The 16,042-nt window shown below is 45.1% G+C and overlaps 1 protein-coding gene across 3 annotated transcripts in view; it reads left to right on the plus strand.

Moving 5' to 3' along the window:
* TEX10 (testis expressed 10) overlaps positions 1–16,042 on the plus strand; it is a 54,736-nt gene that overhangs the window by 18,144 nt on the left and 20,550 nt on the right. For all 3 annotated transcript variants that reach the window (XM_008067256.2, XM_021717175.1, XM_021717174.1), the window contains exons 6-7: positions 14,308–14,546; positions 15,564–15,699. In XM_008067256.2, coding sequence (XP_008065447.2) covers positions 14,308–14,546; positions 15,564–15,699 — 375 coding nt within the window. The remainder of the gene's footprint in view (positions 1–14,307; positions 14,547–15,563; positions 15,700–16,042) is intronic.

Raw genomic sequence — 16,042 nt, forward strand, 5'->3', positions numbered from 1 at the left:
CAACACAAGTCAAAGGGATGCCAACAGTGATCTGGGCCAGTGGTCTTCACACTTACAAATGTACCCCAGTGTATTTTAAACCTGATATCTGAATTTTTTCATCTCAGGTTAAATTACAGAGTTAAAAATGATGTAATTTATTTTTATTGGGGTAGAATATATATAACATTAACCATTTAAATCACTTTTTAAGTGTATAGTCCAGTGGCATTAAGTACTTTCATGTTGTTGTGCAAATGCCACCATCTGTCTCTAACTTTTTTGTTATCCCAAACCGAAGCTCTGTACTCAATTAACAATAACTTCCATACACTCTTCTTTCAGGTCCTCCTTACCACTATTTTACTTTATGTCTTTATAGATTTGTCTATTTTTAGGTACCTCATATAAGTGGAATAGTACAGCATTTGTCTTTTGGTGTCTGTCATAATATCTTTAAGGTTATCTATGTTGAAGCATGTATCAACATTTTATTGCTTTTTAAAAAGCAGGCATTTTTTTAAAGAAGTTTTAGGTTCACAGCAAACTTGAGTAGAAAATGTTGAGTTCTCATGTACAGTCATGATTTGCTGAGTGAAAGGGATATATTCTGAGAAATGCGTCACTAGGTGATTTCATCTTGTGAACATCATAGAGTGCACTGCATTCCCTGCCTCCATATGTGTATAGCCTCTCTATCAACATCTTACACCAGAGTGTACATTAATAACATCATCACCCAAAGTAATAATGTAAATTAGGGTTCACTCTTGGTGTTACACATTCTGTGAATTTTAACAAATATATAATGATATTTATCCACCATTATAATATCATACAAAATAGTTTCGCTGCCCTAAAAATGTCTGTGCTCCGCCTGGCCTTTCCTTCTCCCTAAGTTTTGGTAACCACTGATCTTTTACAGTCTCTATAGTTTTGTCTTTTCCAGAATGTCTTATAATTGAAATTATACAGCATGTAGCCTTTTCAGATTGGTTTCTTTCACCTAGTAATATGCAGTTATAGCTTTCCCATGTCGTGTACTGACTTGACAGATTATTTCTTTTTAGCACTGATCACTATTCCATTGTATATGTAGACCACATTTTGTTTGTCAATGGACATTTGGGTTGTTTCCACCTTTTAGCTGTTGTAATGCTGCTATGAATGTTGGTCTCCAGATACCTGTTTGAGTTCTTGCTTACAAGTCTTTTGTGTATATCCAAGGATGTAATTTTGACATTATTCGAAATATTGACATTAAAAATTCAATGTAGTTGTCTCTGAGAATACTTAACTTGTGCTTATAATTTATTGGTTTATGTGGTGGTGGTTCTAACAAAGTAGTTCCAATAAGTACAACTAGCATGAAAATGTTTGGGAACAGATACAGCAAACGAAGCCTTGCCTTTGACCTACATATCAACTTGTGAGAGCAATAGTTTACTGCTTATTTATAGTCTCCTGGGAAAATTAGTTTATTCTTTTAGAGGTAACAGAGAGCTTTGATTAATTGAGCAAGTTGAGGATGATTAAGTGGTGGTTAGGGTACAAATTTATTGCAAAGTGTATTAGAAAAGGTCAGTTTTTCCTTTATGGTAGTGATAGTGTTTTTTGATAGTACCTCACGGTTCAAACCATTTAGAGCACTTCAACACATGAATTGCTGCTAGTGATAGCTTTTAAAAAATTTGTTTTAAAATTTGTTTTGAATTAAAACAGTGGTACCAAACTGTAGTAGTATAGACAATTTATTCTTCACCATGCACTCACAGTTTAAAAAACAAGCCCGTTTCACTTAAGAAGGCCCTTAATGAAACAGTAAAAATTACTAATTTTATTAAGCCATGACCCTTGAGAATGTGTGTTTTTGATATTCTGTGTCATAAATGGGAAGTGTAAAAGCATTTCTGCTGCATGAAAATAGCTTGTGTGATTGTTCTACTTGTGTACTCCTAGAATTAGGGCTCAGTTTTAAATTGGAAAAAAATGACTTACAGACAAACTGGTTATTTAGACTTGAGTATTTGGCACATATTTTCACAAATATAAACAAAATGAGCCTGTTAATTCCAGGAAAATAATTGACATTTGTTGCCAGTGATCATATTGAACTTTCAAGCAAAAATAAATATTCTAGAGAACTTATATCACTATGAAAAAGGATAACTTTTGTCTTTCTACTCCTCATTATTTTCATATAATTTTGTTTTGTCTAGCATCATTTAGAATCTTCCGGAGTTTTTTTTCATAAAAATGTTTTTCCTCAAGAATATTATAGCAAAATATAATATTGTAGGCTTGGCAGTTATTTTCTTTGAGCATACTGACAATGACATTTTACTGTTTCCTGGTTTCCATTGATGAAGTCAGCTATGAGTCAGTTATGAGTCTTAACTGTTGATATCTTGAGGTACCTTTCTTTTTTTCCTAAAATTCTTCTTCCTGTCCTTCCATTATTTGCAGTTGCAAAATGATGTGTCCAGGTGTGGTTTTCTTTTCTATTTGTTGTTCTTGGGATTGAGTGGACTTAACTGAATCTGAGATCTTGAATCTTGAATGAAATGTCTTTAATTAGGTTCAGAAAAATTCTTACTATCATTTAAAAAATTGCTGTAGTTCTGTTTTTCTTCTTTCAAGACTAATTTAATGCATGCTGGACCTACTTAGTGAATCCTGTATCTATGTATCTATTTTTGTCTTTATCTCTCATCTTTTAATTTTTAATTCTTTAGCTGTGCCCAACTGTAATCAAACATAAATCCATTGAAATTTTATTTTTTGTTTTTATTTTTCAGTACTAGAACTGTTAAATTGTTCCTTCACCTTTTTTTTTTTTTTTAAAAATAGATTTTCACTCTGTTGCCCAAGGTGGAGTGTAGTAGTATGTGTAACGTTTGGAGATACCGAAAGAGGCACAGGACAAAGGGCCGGTATAAACCAAGCGTTTATTAGGGGAGAAACTCCCAGGCGAGGTCCCGTAGTCCAGGAAGATGGGCCAGGGGAGTTGTGCCCAAGGAACGGCGGGCTTGGGTTTTTAACGGTGCTGTATCTGGGAGGTTGTTGGGGGTGGCAGTGAAGAGGAAAGACAAAGTGTTGCATCCGGCGTGGACTGGAAGCGTCGCGTCTGGTGTGGGCTGGAAGGTCCCTGTCTGGCCCTTCTCAGCAGCTGGTGGCAGGTTCCAGGAAGCTTCAAGCAAGGTATGCGGATGTGGGCTTGGGGTGGGGGGTGCATAGGGAATCAGTGGGTGGAGGGGCACATGGGGGAAGGTGGGTGCTGCTTCCCTCCGAGCCTAACATCCCAACCTCTTTGGTATAAGGGGTGCTGACTCGATCTGGCTGCTTTAAGCTGAGGTGCGGTGTAGTTTATGGGAGGCCGGGACGGGGTGGCTCGGAGGGAAGTGGAGCATATGGATAGGGGTGCAGGAGTAGCTGATTGACTGCGACGTGAGAAATTTCTTTCATGCGGGACTGCAAAAAATTAAACAGACGGGGTGCAACCATAAGTAAAAGACAGATAAGTAGAACAAGTCCCAAAAATGGCATGACCCATTGGGCGATGCCCGAGTTCCACCAGGCAGAGAAAGGTGAGTTGGTGGATGATTTTTTCCGAAGGTTGTCTCCTGGTTTTCGGAGAACATCAACATTTTCCTCCACTAGACCGGTTTCATTGATGTAGAAGCAGCACTCTTCCTGGAGAAACATACAGGTTCCGCTTTGACCGGTGGTGAGAAGGTCAAGAGCTCTGCGGATGCAGTGTAACTCGGGCTAGAGAAGTAATTTGCCGTTGGAGGGATGTTAAGGAGCTAGTGGATACCTCCAGGGCAACTCTAAGTCTGTCTTCTAGCTCCTGGGACAGGAGAACGCTCCCCCCCAATTCTCTGACTGCCATGGATGTGGCAAATGTGAGACCGAGCATGAGGGGAAGGAATGCCGCGCGGCTGGTGCTGCCTGGAGCAGGGAAGGCCTTGAGAAGTTATTCCTCAGAAAAGAGTGAGCTGTGGAATGAGGGTTACCGGCTAACAGCAAGGGTGGAAGTTCTTGATAGCTTTAACAAGTGTGCCGTTCCACCAAAAGAATTCGCCTTTTGGAGCGGAAAAGGTGGAGGAGATGGACATGGAGTTATTGCAGGGGTAGGAACCATAGCAGGTAGTGGGAGGTGTTTTGGGAGGATAGAACAGAGGGACTCCTGAGATTGGAGAGGGCTGCCCGGGTGGGCTAGGCGACCTCTCGGTGTTGTTGAATAGGTGCGCGATAGGAATAGCTGCCAGCAGGGAGCATCCTAGTGCGGTGCAGAAGAAACAGTTACTTATGTTTCCAGCAGGAGAGTGATTAAACAGTGTGATGCCCTGTTGTATGAGGTGGAACCACAAGAAAGGGGACGGGTGGGCGGCACTTGGGGAGGGAAGCTGGGCGTTTAAAGAGGTTTCAGCTTCTGAAGGAGGCTAGGGAGATTGAGGAGGGAGGGGAGAACATGGCAGTATTCCCGGAAAATGCAGATTTTTCCTTGTGGTCTTGAATTTGCGGCCACACGATAAATAGCTCCTTTGAGTCCCTGTGCCCACCTGGGATGCCAAGGATCAGAGATGATGAAATGGGCTATTGAGCCTGTCTGGGTAATGGTGAAATGAATAAGGTGCATTTTGCACTCGCCATGTGGACACCCCACATAAATTTCGGGCCACTTGTTACATCGTGACCGTGTTTGGTCATAGAGGAAACAGAGGGCCAGAGCTGTAAAACCTTGACCGATGGAATTTATTTTGGGGCTTGAAATGTTGACAGTAACCGGCGCCTGGCATCCCCCGGGCTGGCACAGTCCGGTGCCTACCACAACAGTTGTCTCCTTACCATTAGATGTGGTTGTTTCCTCTACAAAAAATTGCCAGCGGTAACCATTATCCCATGGCATTGGGTGTGACAGAGGCGGTAGGATTAGAATGAGCAGCGGGACCCTGGGTGAGGCGAAAATGGGTAGGTCTCACCTGTTGACATTGCCAAGGGTCCTCCGTGGCTGGGGCCAATTTGAGATGGGAGACATGATACCAGGAGGAGTGTCCCAGTAATTTGGCAGCTGTGGGGGTGATGAGGACCACCGTGAACGGGCCAACCCACCGGGGGGTTAGAACTTGAGCGGACAGTTGTTTGAGTAGGACTGAGTCCCCCCGTTGGAGGGACGTACAAACCGGATTTGGTGGGTTGTCAGGAGTGACCATGGGAAGGGTTTGTTCCGCATGCTTCCTTAGCAACTGCCTAAGCAGAGACAAGTAAGGCAAGTAGGAGGCAAGCGGAGGTGGTGAGGAGGATAGGGTAGGTTGTGATTGATTAAGAAGGGCCTGCCATATAGCAACTTAAAAGGTCTAAGACCCGACGGATCCCTTGGAGCTGCCCTTATCCTGGAGAGGGCGAGTGGGAGGAGGGCAGGCCAGCCGAGTTTTACCTCTAGGGTGAGCTTGGTGAGGTGTGTTTTTAAAATGCCGTTTGCCCTTTCTACCTTACCCGATGACTGTGGGCAGTAAGGGGTGTGGAATTTCCAGGTAACTCCCAGGCTAGCAGCCACCTGCTGGACAACTTTGGCGGTAAAGGCAGGTCCGTTGTCCGTCTGGACATTGGCTGGGAGGCCGAACCTGGGAATGATGTGTTCCAGAAGGACTGTGGCCACGACGTCACCCGTTTCCTTGGCAGTGGGGAAGACCTCGATCCAACCTGAAAAGGTATTCACTAGAGTGAGCAAATACCAAAACTTTTTGTGGACAGGCATATGGGTGAAGTTAATTTGCCAGTCCTTGGCTGGGAGGTGGCTCCTCATCTGGTGAGTGGGAATACGGGGCGCAATTCTCCCTGCAGAGTGACGGCAGAGCAGACTGAGCACGCAGTATGACCCTAAGAGATAAGCCTTTTTAAACCTGTTAGATGAAATATAGGAGAGAGAAACCTATACATGGCCTCAGGTCTGATGTGCAGAGAGCGGTAGACTTATGTCAAAATATGGGAGGCCTGGTTTTGTGGTAGTGCAACATGATCCCCCAGCATGATCCAGTCCTGTGACATGGCCCCCCTTATCTAGTAGGAAGTGTCATTCTTCGGGGAGGTACTGGGGTTGCAGGGAGGGAGAAAGGAAGAGGAGAGGGGATGGAGGCATGACCTGGGTTAGTCCCCTTGCGACAGCATCTTCCCAGGCATTGCCCTTTGCCACCAGATCCTTTGAGACTTGATGGCCTCTTGATGGCCACCAGATCCTTTGAGGCTTGATGGCAACTTCCCTTGGGCTCTGCAGGGCCTGGAGTAGTTTAGTAATTAGTTTGGCATTGGTAATGGGTATGCCCTTAGTGGTGAGACAGATCCTCTTTCCTTCCAAACGGTGGCATAGGAATGAGCAATGAGGAAGGCATATTGGGAGTCGGTGTAGATGGTTACCCGCTGCCCTTTAGATAGTTCGAGAGCCCGTGTAAGAGCAACAAGCTCTGCTTTTCGGGACGTGGTGCCCAGAGGAAGGGGCTGGGCCTCAAGAATAGAGTCAGCAGAGACTACAGCATAGGCTGCCTGCCGGTGGCCTTGCGGGGTGCAGACAGAACTATCATCCACGAACAGAGTGAGGTCTGGGGACTGAAGTGGCTGATCTGAGAGTCCGTCCCTAGACAGAGTCAGGGCCTCCATCACCTCTGGGCAAGAGTGGATAGGCCCTGCATCAGAGGAGAGGAAAGGGAGCAGGGACTCTGGGTTAAGGGGTGGTGAAGGCTTCAGAGTTACCCCCGGGTTGTCAAATGGAACTCCTGTGTCCTGGAGCGGCCAAGGGGAGGAGCACCCGGTGTCCCAACAGTTCGTGGACTCTGTGAGGGGAGAAGACAGTGATAGGGTGATGTAAGGAAAGGTTTAAAGCCTCCTTGGTTAGAACAGCGGCTGCTGCTAGTGCCCGAAGGCAGGGTTGTCACCCCTGAACAGTGGTATCAAGCTGTTTAGAGTGGTAGGCTACCGATGGTGGGAGGGGCCCACTGGGTGTGTTAGGACCCCCACAGCTACTCCACGACGCTCATCTGTGTACAGAAGGGCTGAGAGGGGTTAGGGAGACACAGTGGTGGTGAAGACAGGAGGGTGTCGGGGAGAGCAACAAATGCCTTGCGAACCTCAGCAGGGGAGGTGAGGGGCCCTGTAGGCATTTGCTTGGCGGCCGCGTACAGAGGTTTGGCTAACAGGGTGAAGTTAGGAATCCATTGCCTGAAGTACCCCACAAAGCCCAAAAAGGACAAGATTTGGTCACCATTTTCTGGGGGTGTCAGCTTCTGTATAGCGTGGAGGCAGTCCATTGTCAGGGCTTTAGTGGTGGGAGTAAGGCCAAGGTAGACTTTAGGTTGTGTGAACTGGGCTTTCTGGGGGGATACCCAGTATCCCCTAGAGGCCAGGAAGTTGAGAAGGGTGGCTGTGTGTGTACGCGACAGTTCCTAAGATGGACTGCAAAGTAAGAGATCATCCGCGTACTGGATGAGGTGGCTAGGTTGGAGAGGGCATCAGCTAGGTCAGCTGTGAGATCCTGGCCAAAGAGGTGGGGGCTGTCCCGGAAGCCCTGCGGCAAGACCGTCCACGTAAGTTGTTGTGCCTATTCTGTGTCTGTTTCCTCCCAGGTGAAAGCAAAAAGGGGGTAAGAGTCTGGGTGTAGGGGGTTAGTAAAGAAAGCATCCTTGAGGTCAATGACAGTGAAATGTGTTGTCTGAGGCGGTATCTGAGATAAAAGAGTGTAGGGATTAGGAACCACTGGGTGGAGAGGGACCACCGTCTCATTAATGAGACGGAGGTCCTGGACCAAGCGGTAGTCTCCAGAGGGTTTGCGGACTGGAAGAATGGGGGTGTTACACAGAGAGTTAACAGGTATGAGGAGACCCTGAGAAAGCAAGTGAGTGATGATGGGTTTAAGGCCCTTACGGTATGTGGCTGAAATGGGGAACTGGGGTCTAGAAGGGAAGTGAGAGGGGTTTCTCAAAATGATGCGAACCGGGGTGTGTGGTGTTGGGCTATGACTGGGGTGGAAATGTTCCACACATCGGGGTTGACTAGGTGGGGTGGGAGGGGAGGCGGCAGGTCTGAATTGGGAAAGACAGAAACTAGAGCAATATTGGCAAGGAGTGGGCCTGCTGATTGAACTGGTAGCTTTAAAGTGGCCTCCAGTTTTGAGAGGATATCCCTGTCAAGCAATGGGACAGGGCAGGACAGGACAGGACGGGACAATAAGGGAGGAATGACTAAACATTCAATCACTGAGAGAACAAGGTAGAGGCGAAGTTTGAAGCGGAGTAGAAGACTGGCCTTCGATACCAACAACCGAGATCTGGGAAGGAGATAGAGGCCCTGAAAAGGAAGGCAGAACTGAATAGGTAGCCCCCGAGTTCATGAGGGAGATTGACTTACCCGCTACCTGGAGCAAGACCCTGGGCTTGGCGAGGGTAATTGGGGTCCTCGAGTCCAGGCATCCTCAGCTTTCCGCCAGTCCGAGCAGCTCATGGAGCGGAGCAGGCGGCTCAGCTACACCCCCCATGTGGAGGCACCTGGGCCTGGCCAGGCCAAGTGCAATCTGACTTCCAATGGCCCTTTTGCTTGCAGATAGGACATGGCTTACTCGGCGGACGCGGGTTAGGGCACTGCTTGGCCCAGTGGCCCTCCTGGCCACGTTTGAAACAGGCTCCCCGGGGAGCTTTGTTATCTGTCTTTGGATGCCAAGAGACCCCCGTACCCTGTTGCATTGGCCACAGGGCTGCAACCAGGGCATGGGCTTGCGCTTTCGTGGCCTGCTGGAGGCACTGCTGCCTAGCGGTTTCTGCATCTTCCTCGCAGGCATGAAAAACCTTAAAGGCCATGTTTACCAGGTCACGGACAGGGGCTTGAGGGCCATCCTCTGCCTTCTTCAGCTTTCTGCGGATATCAGGGGCGGATTTGGCAGTGAAATGGGTAGTGAGAATAGTGGCCCCAGCAGGATTGTCCAGACTGAGGCGGGTGTGGAGAGTCATAGCCTCGGTGAGGCGGTTTAGAAAAACAGCCGGGTTTTCATTTGTGCCTTGAGTTATTTCCCTAAGTTTATCATAATTCACTACCTTTTGAGATGCCGCCTCGAGTCCTGCCTGAATGCACCGTATCATGTGATCTCTACATCTATCTCCTATGTGACTGGCTTGGTAGTCCCAGTTGGGGTCCGTTGCCGAGACGGCCTCGGCCCCCACTGGCTGTGTGTTGTCCGTTAGATGGACTTTATCTGCGTACTCCCGAGCAGCGGCCATGATATGATCCTGTTGATCGGGAGTGAGGGTGAATGTCATGCCATGTTAGATCATAAGCCTGAGTAGGGTAACGGAACTCCTTGGCAAAGGCAGTAGGGTTAGCTGAAAACGACTCCAGTCGTTTTTCAATGGCAGATAAGTTGGCCAAGGAAAAAGGGACGTGTACTTGCACAATGCCATCTGGGCCAGTGACCTCTCAGAGAGGACAAATGGGTGCAGGAGCAAGGGGGTGGGGAGGGTGGTCCATGCAACGTGAGCGGTTATGTGCACTGACCGGAGAGGGTAGAGAGAGGGGAGAGAGAGCGGCGGGAGGAGAGAGTCGGAAGGTGAAGGAGGAAGATGAGGATAGAGAGATGGCGGGTTGTATGGAGGCGGGTTGGATGAAGAAGGAGGATTTGGAGGGCGAGGGATTGGCGCAGCTAAGTCTTCCAGAAGATTTATGAGGGGGAAGGCTCTGGATCAGGTGGGAGAGGCTTGTTGTATTTGGGTGGAGAAGCGAGGGAGGGGTCAGGGACAGAGGATGTGGAAGGAGGGCCTCCCTTTGCCAGCAAGATTTGGGTTGTGGAACAATACTGACAAAGGGAGGGGCAGGAGCACAGGAGACAGAAGGCCTGAACATAGGGAATTTCTGACCATTTTCCACTACGTTTGCAGAAATTATCCAAGTCAGTGAGAATATTAAAATCAAAAGTTCCCTTGGGGCCATTTGGACCCATTATCCAGTTTATACTGAGGTCAGGCCACAGTACAGAAGTGGATTAGGTGTTTGCATGGAATGTCCGGGGTTAATCCCAATTTGTCGAGATTACTAAGAAGGCAGCCCAGAGGCGTCTTAGAATTAGATTTGGAGGGTTGGTTACCCATGTCGATCTAAATTTCCAGGGCCTGTCTGAGTCTGAAAAGGCGTCCCAATTCAGGCAAAGACCGGCAGGACAGAGTGAAGGTCAGGATAATCAGGGCGTCCCCAGGATTTATCGCTGACCATAATGGAGGGCTTTCCCTAGCACAGCTGTGACTTCTGATAGGGAGGCCCAGAAGGGGAAAGAGAGACCGACTCGGGGTGAACTCACCTCACGAAAGTTTGAGTGGAGGAGTGGGCAGGAGGCGTCCGGACGGGAGGCCCCTGAGCCAGGAGGTGAGGCCTGTGTGGCTCAGTCACCTCCCGGGTTTCTGGCACCAAGATGTAACGTTTGGAGATATTGAAAGAGGCACAGGACAAAGGACTGGTATAAACCAATCGTTTATTAGGGGAGAAACTCCCAGGCGAGGTCCTGTGGTCTGGGAAGATGGGCCAGGGAAGTCACGCCCAAGGAGCGGCGGGCTTGGGTTTTTAAGGGTGCTGTATCTGGGAGTGTGTTGGGGGTGGCGGTGAAGCGGGGAGACAAAGCATCGCATCCGTTGTGGGCTGGAAGCGTCATGTCTGGCGTGGGCTGGAAGGTTCCTGTCTGGCCCTTCTCGGCAGCTTGTGGCAGGTTCTGGGAAGCTTCTGTCCTTGAGCGATGTTCCTGCCTTGGCTTCTGATAAGTTCCATTAACTTGTGTGTGTTTATTCTTTCGGTAGTACCATGCTGTCCTGTTTACTGTAGCTTTATAGAAGTCTTGAAATGGGGTTGTGTAAATCCTTCCTCCCACTTTGTTTTGCTCAGTCTTGTGTATGGTATTTTGAGTCTTTGACCTTCCACCTAGACTTTGTAATTAGTTTGTCAGTTCATGTAAACCTTATTATCAGTTTGTCAATAACTACAAAATAACTTGCTAGAATTTTGATTGGGATTGTGCCGAATGTATGGGTCTAGTTAGGAATTCCTTAAACTACTAGGATGATGCATAACTGGAATTTGGTCTGAATCTAAGAGTTGTTTTTACTTCTGGTTCACCTATACCTTGGAAGAAAAATCTTTAATGGTCCAGCTAGGGATAATATATTTTTGGCAGGCTTTGACTTTTGCTGTTTTTTCCTTGTGGGGCCACTAAAAGATTACCTAAGTTTTACAGCTTTTATTTTGAAACTGGCAGTTGCCCTCAGGACTAAACCTTGAGTGCTGGAATCTTGCACTTCCTATATTTTAGGGCCCAGTAAATGTTCATTATCTTGAATGTTTTTGAGATTTTAAAAAGACTTCATCCAGCTTTTAAAGTTATTTTTAGCAAGGTTCTGATTACCTGTTACTGGAAATTGATGTTTCACCAGAGATCTGCATCCCTTGTACCCTCGTAGAATTGTTGGCTGGTATATTTAATCTTTAAAATTTTTATACAGATTATTACAGGGGCAGAAGTGAACTCTCCCAAGTTTGCAAGTGTCCATTGAGACTTTTCAAATAGTAATCGAATGCTGCTTTAGATGAACTTAGGGTACATCTTCTAAAACCCTATCTGTGGGGAGGAAGTGTTGCAAGTCTCTCCCAATTTTCATTCTCTTTTTTTTATAGAATTTCTAGTTTCTAGCTGAACATATAGCTGTACAAAAAACTAGATTTCTGTGTTCTTTGCAGCTAGGAATGGTCATGTGGGCAGTTTTTTTTTTTTTGAGTTGGAATCTCACTCTATCACCCAGGCTGACACAGTCACGGCCACCCCAGTGTCAACCTGCTGGGTTCAGGCCTTCCTTCTGCCTCAGCCTTCCAAGTAGCCAGAACTACAGGCGTGCGTACCATGCCTGGCCTATTTTTTGATTAACTGTGGAGACGAGGTCTCACCAAGTTGTCCAGGCTGTTCTTGAACCTGTGGGCTCAGGCAGTCCTCTCACCTCGGCCTCCCAAAGTGCTGGGATTACAGGCTTGAGCCACCATGCCCAGCCATGCGGGCAATTTCTGTTAAACAGCTCAGACTTCTTCCAGTGTTAGACTTGTATACCAAATTGTCTGTTGAACATCTTTGCCTGGATTTGTGATATTTTAGACTCAACATACCTGAGGTAGAATTTTTTTTTTTTTTAGTTGAAGTCTCACTGTTGCCCAGGCTGGAGTGCAGTGGCACACTCAATGACCACCACAGCCTGGACCTGGGCTCAGGTGATCTTTCCACCTCAGCCTTCCAAATAGCTGGAACCATACGCCTGTGCCACCATGCCTGGCTAATTTTTTGATTTGTTGTAGAGATGAGTTCTCGCCAAGTTCCCCAGGCTGGTCTTGAATCCCTGAACTCAGGCAATCCTCTTACCTCCGCCTGCCAGAGTGCTGGAATTACAGGCATGAGCCACCGCACCTAGCTAGAATTTATTTCCGGATCTTTCCACTCCCTTTTCTTCATCATCTCCATAATTTAGTCACCATGTTAGAACCCATGACTCCTCCCATGTCTACCATCTTCAGGCTCACATATTTGTATACATTTAAGCATAGCTTACTGTATCCTCAAACTCTTGCGCTTAAGCACTTGTCCCGCCTCGGCCTCCCAGGTAGCTAGGACTACAGGTACTTGCCACTATACCTGGCTAATTTTTAAGTTTTTTGTAGTGATGGGGATTCTGTATTGCTGACCCTGATTCTTGGACTTGCCATCTCTTGCCTGGATTGCTGTAATAGCCACACAGCTGCTTCTTTGTTTAATAGTCTGTAACTCTAATTTTCCCTTTTGTGTACACAGGATCATCCATCTGAAAGAAGCTTGCAACCATGCTACTTCCTTGTCTACAGAATTAATTTTTATGTCCTTATCTTCTGACTCTCTGTAATCTGGTCCCATTTTACCTTTCTAGGTTCATTTGTCATTTCTAGCCATGCATTTGATGCTCAGTAGCACCAAATTTATTTTCTTTCCCTTGCTGAAGCCTAATCTAAGATTAATCTTTTCCTTTAAAATTGGTTAGATTGAAATATTTATTATTTTAGTCAAATTTACATTTTTCTAAACATGAAAGAAATAGGCTCTGGTGTTGAATATATAGCCTGAAATAAGTATGTTCTAAGTTTTAAATTTTGTTTTTATTAAAATATTCTATTTGAGGTTTTTGAAATAGTGTTTTATTTGGCTAAAGTTAAAAAAAAACCAAACAGCTGAGCCGGGCTCAGTGGCTCAACCTGTAATCCCGCGCCTTTGGGAGGCTGAGGTGAGTGGATTGCCTGAGCCTGCGGGTTCGAGACCCGCCTTGGCAGCAAGACCTCATCTCTACAATAAATCAAAAAATTATCCGGGTGTGGTAGCGCATGCCTGTAATTCTGGCTACTTGGAAGGCTGAGGCGGAAGGATCGCTGGAGCCCAGCAGGTCGAGGCGACAGAGTGAGACTCCAACTCAAAAAACAAACAAACTGATTTTAACATTTGAATTATAAAATTGTTTCAGATAGATGCTTACCTGAGGTATGTCTGTTTATTTCACATGTGTGAAAATTATGGCCAGGAGAAATTAGTGATTGTTTTAAGTCAAATGATTAGTTAGAAGCAGAGCCAAGATCTACTGTGATGTCCATTCAAATATAAGTATCAGTTTTGAAAAAAAAAAATCAAGTGTTTTAGAGTTTTTAAGACTTATCTTTCAAGTGTTCTAATAAGTGCTCTAATATTCCCAGAAAACATTATAAGGGCATTCACTTTTTTCTTTTTTTTGAGACAGGGTCTCACTCTGCTGCCTAGGCTGGAGTGCAGTGGCTTTTCTCCTGTCGTGGCCTTCTAAGTATCTGTACCTATAGGCGCATGCCACCATGCTTGGCTAATTTTTGTTGTTGTTGCTGCTATTTTTTAATACAGATAAGGTCTCATTATGTTGCCTAGGCTGATCTCCAAGCTTCTGGGCTCAAGTGATCCTACCTTGACCTTCCAGAATTCTGAGATTACAGTTGTGAGCCACTTTGCCCAGCCTGGATTTGCCTTTTTTGTGAATAGTACCTTGAATAATCAGCTGAACAGTATACATTCTAATTTATGCCTTCATAACAACACTAATTCTATAATGGATGATTTGTTTACATAACTATTGCTTAAACCTCATTCACACACCTGTTTTCTTGGCAGTTTATTCTAGAAGGGAATATTTCTTGTCCATTGATTGGTTATTTTAATCCTGAGTGAAGCAGACATGGTAGATGCAACACTTTATAGATGTGTATATCTTTGTTTATTTTTAGCATCAAGCATTGCACGATTCTGCCCAATCACGTAGATCATCTCTTACTGAATTTAACACTGTCTGATATCATGGTCTCCCTGGCAAATGCCTCAACTTTGCAGAACGATTGCAGTTGGATAGAAATGATAAGGAAATTTGTGACAGAGACCCTTGAAGATGGCTCTAGGCTAAATAGTAAGCAGCTTAACAGATTGCTTGGCGTATCATGGAGGTTAATGCAGATACAACCAAACAGAGGTAGGTGACGCTGATTTGCTCTTATTTAAGAGGGCGCTTATGTATGCTATTTAGGGTCTAGCTTTGAAATGAAGACTTCCAAACATTCCATGTAGTCAAGTTAATTATGTCAAAGACATTAAAAAGTAGCTAGCCTAATTATTTATAAAGAGCACTATCTTCTTGAGCATTCAAGTTTTGTCTGTCTATCTATCTATCTATCTATCTATCTATCTATCTATCTATCTATCTATCTATCTATCGTCTCACTCTGCCACTCAGGCTGGAGTGCAGTGGCATGCTCACAGCCACCACACCCTCAACCTGCTGGGCTCAGGCAATCCTTGAGCCTCGGCCTCCCCAGTGACTGGGACAACAGGCACATGCCAGCAAGCCTGGCTAATTTTTTGATTTATTGTTGAGATGAGGTCTCGCCAAGTTGCCCAGGCTGGTCTCGAACCCCTGGTCTCAGGCAGTCCTCTTACTCTGCCTCCCAAAGTGCTGGGATTACAAACTTGAACCACTCCCCCAGCCAAGTTGTTGATGGCTCAGAATATTTCTTTATCTGTGGGTAGGCCCACTTTGAAGCAAACTGAAAAAAATTTCTACTCTTTTGAACTAGTTTGAGTAGTGTAATTGAGTGCCTTTTCCTTTGATTCATATGGAATGAATTCTGCCTGTTTCTTTACCTTTCTTCTACCTTGAAGTTAAATTGTCAGTTTTCAGAGTGACTTACTGATCTTTTCATTCAAAAACAAAGCTTTCCTGATTAGTTTCTATCTAATTTGCCTTTCTAATCTGGTTTTTGTCATTTCTAGATTTGTTGTTAAGACAATTTATACTTGAAGTTCTGGTTGGTTTGACTTTAGTATTTAGGCTATTGCTGTAAGGACTTCAATGGTAGTCCTCAGTTTGTTACTAAAAATCTGCTTTGCTGTTGGAACAAAGTAAAGTACTTTTGTACATTTAGAGCAATTTGAGGGCTATTGAAGAAACATTTTTGATACATATGCAGAGTTGTTTTCTTTCTGTTTGTAGAGGCTACAGAGACTCTTATTAAGGCAGTTTACACATTGTATCAGCAGAGGGGCCTTCTCCTTCCAGTTCGGACTCTGTTACTGAAGTTTTTCAGTAGAATCTATCAGAAAGAAGAACTGAGATGTTACAGACCTAGGTAAGGTTTTATTTTTATTTTTATTTTTTCTCATGCTGAGATATTTTGTAGTCTGTTTAAGTATTTACATAATTTGACAAAATGGTTAACTCTGCTCTTTCTCCTATTTGTTTTCATTTAAGAAGCAATATCAGATTTTATAAATAAGCATACATAATAGTGCCAGTAAAATTTATCCCCGTATTTGAACAGATAAAGGACTCTTTAGGCATACATTTCCACTTGTTTACATGCAGCTAACAGACAGCTGGAACAACCTTGACCTTTTTTTCTTCCAGTAAAAATTAGGGAAATTGAATCTCTAGCCATTAGTGACATTGAGACATATGGAATAAGAGTGAGG

This window comes from Carlito syrichta, unplaced genomic scaffold (assembly GCF_000164805.1).
Source record: "Carlito syrichta isolate Samal-C Ts95f unplaced genomic scaffold, Tarsius_syrichta-2.0.1 Scaffold309451, whole genome shotgun sequence".
In the NCBI taxonomy this organism is placed as follows: domain Eukaryota; kingdom Metazoa; phylum Chordata; class Mammalia; order Primates; family Tarsiidae; genus Carlito; species Carlito syrichta.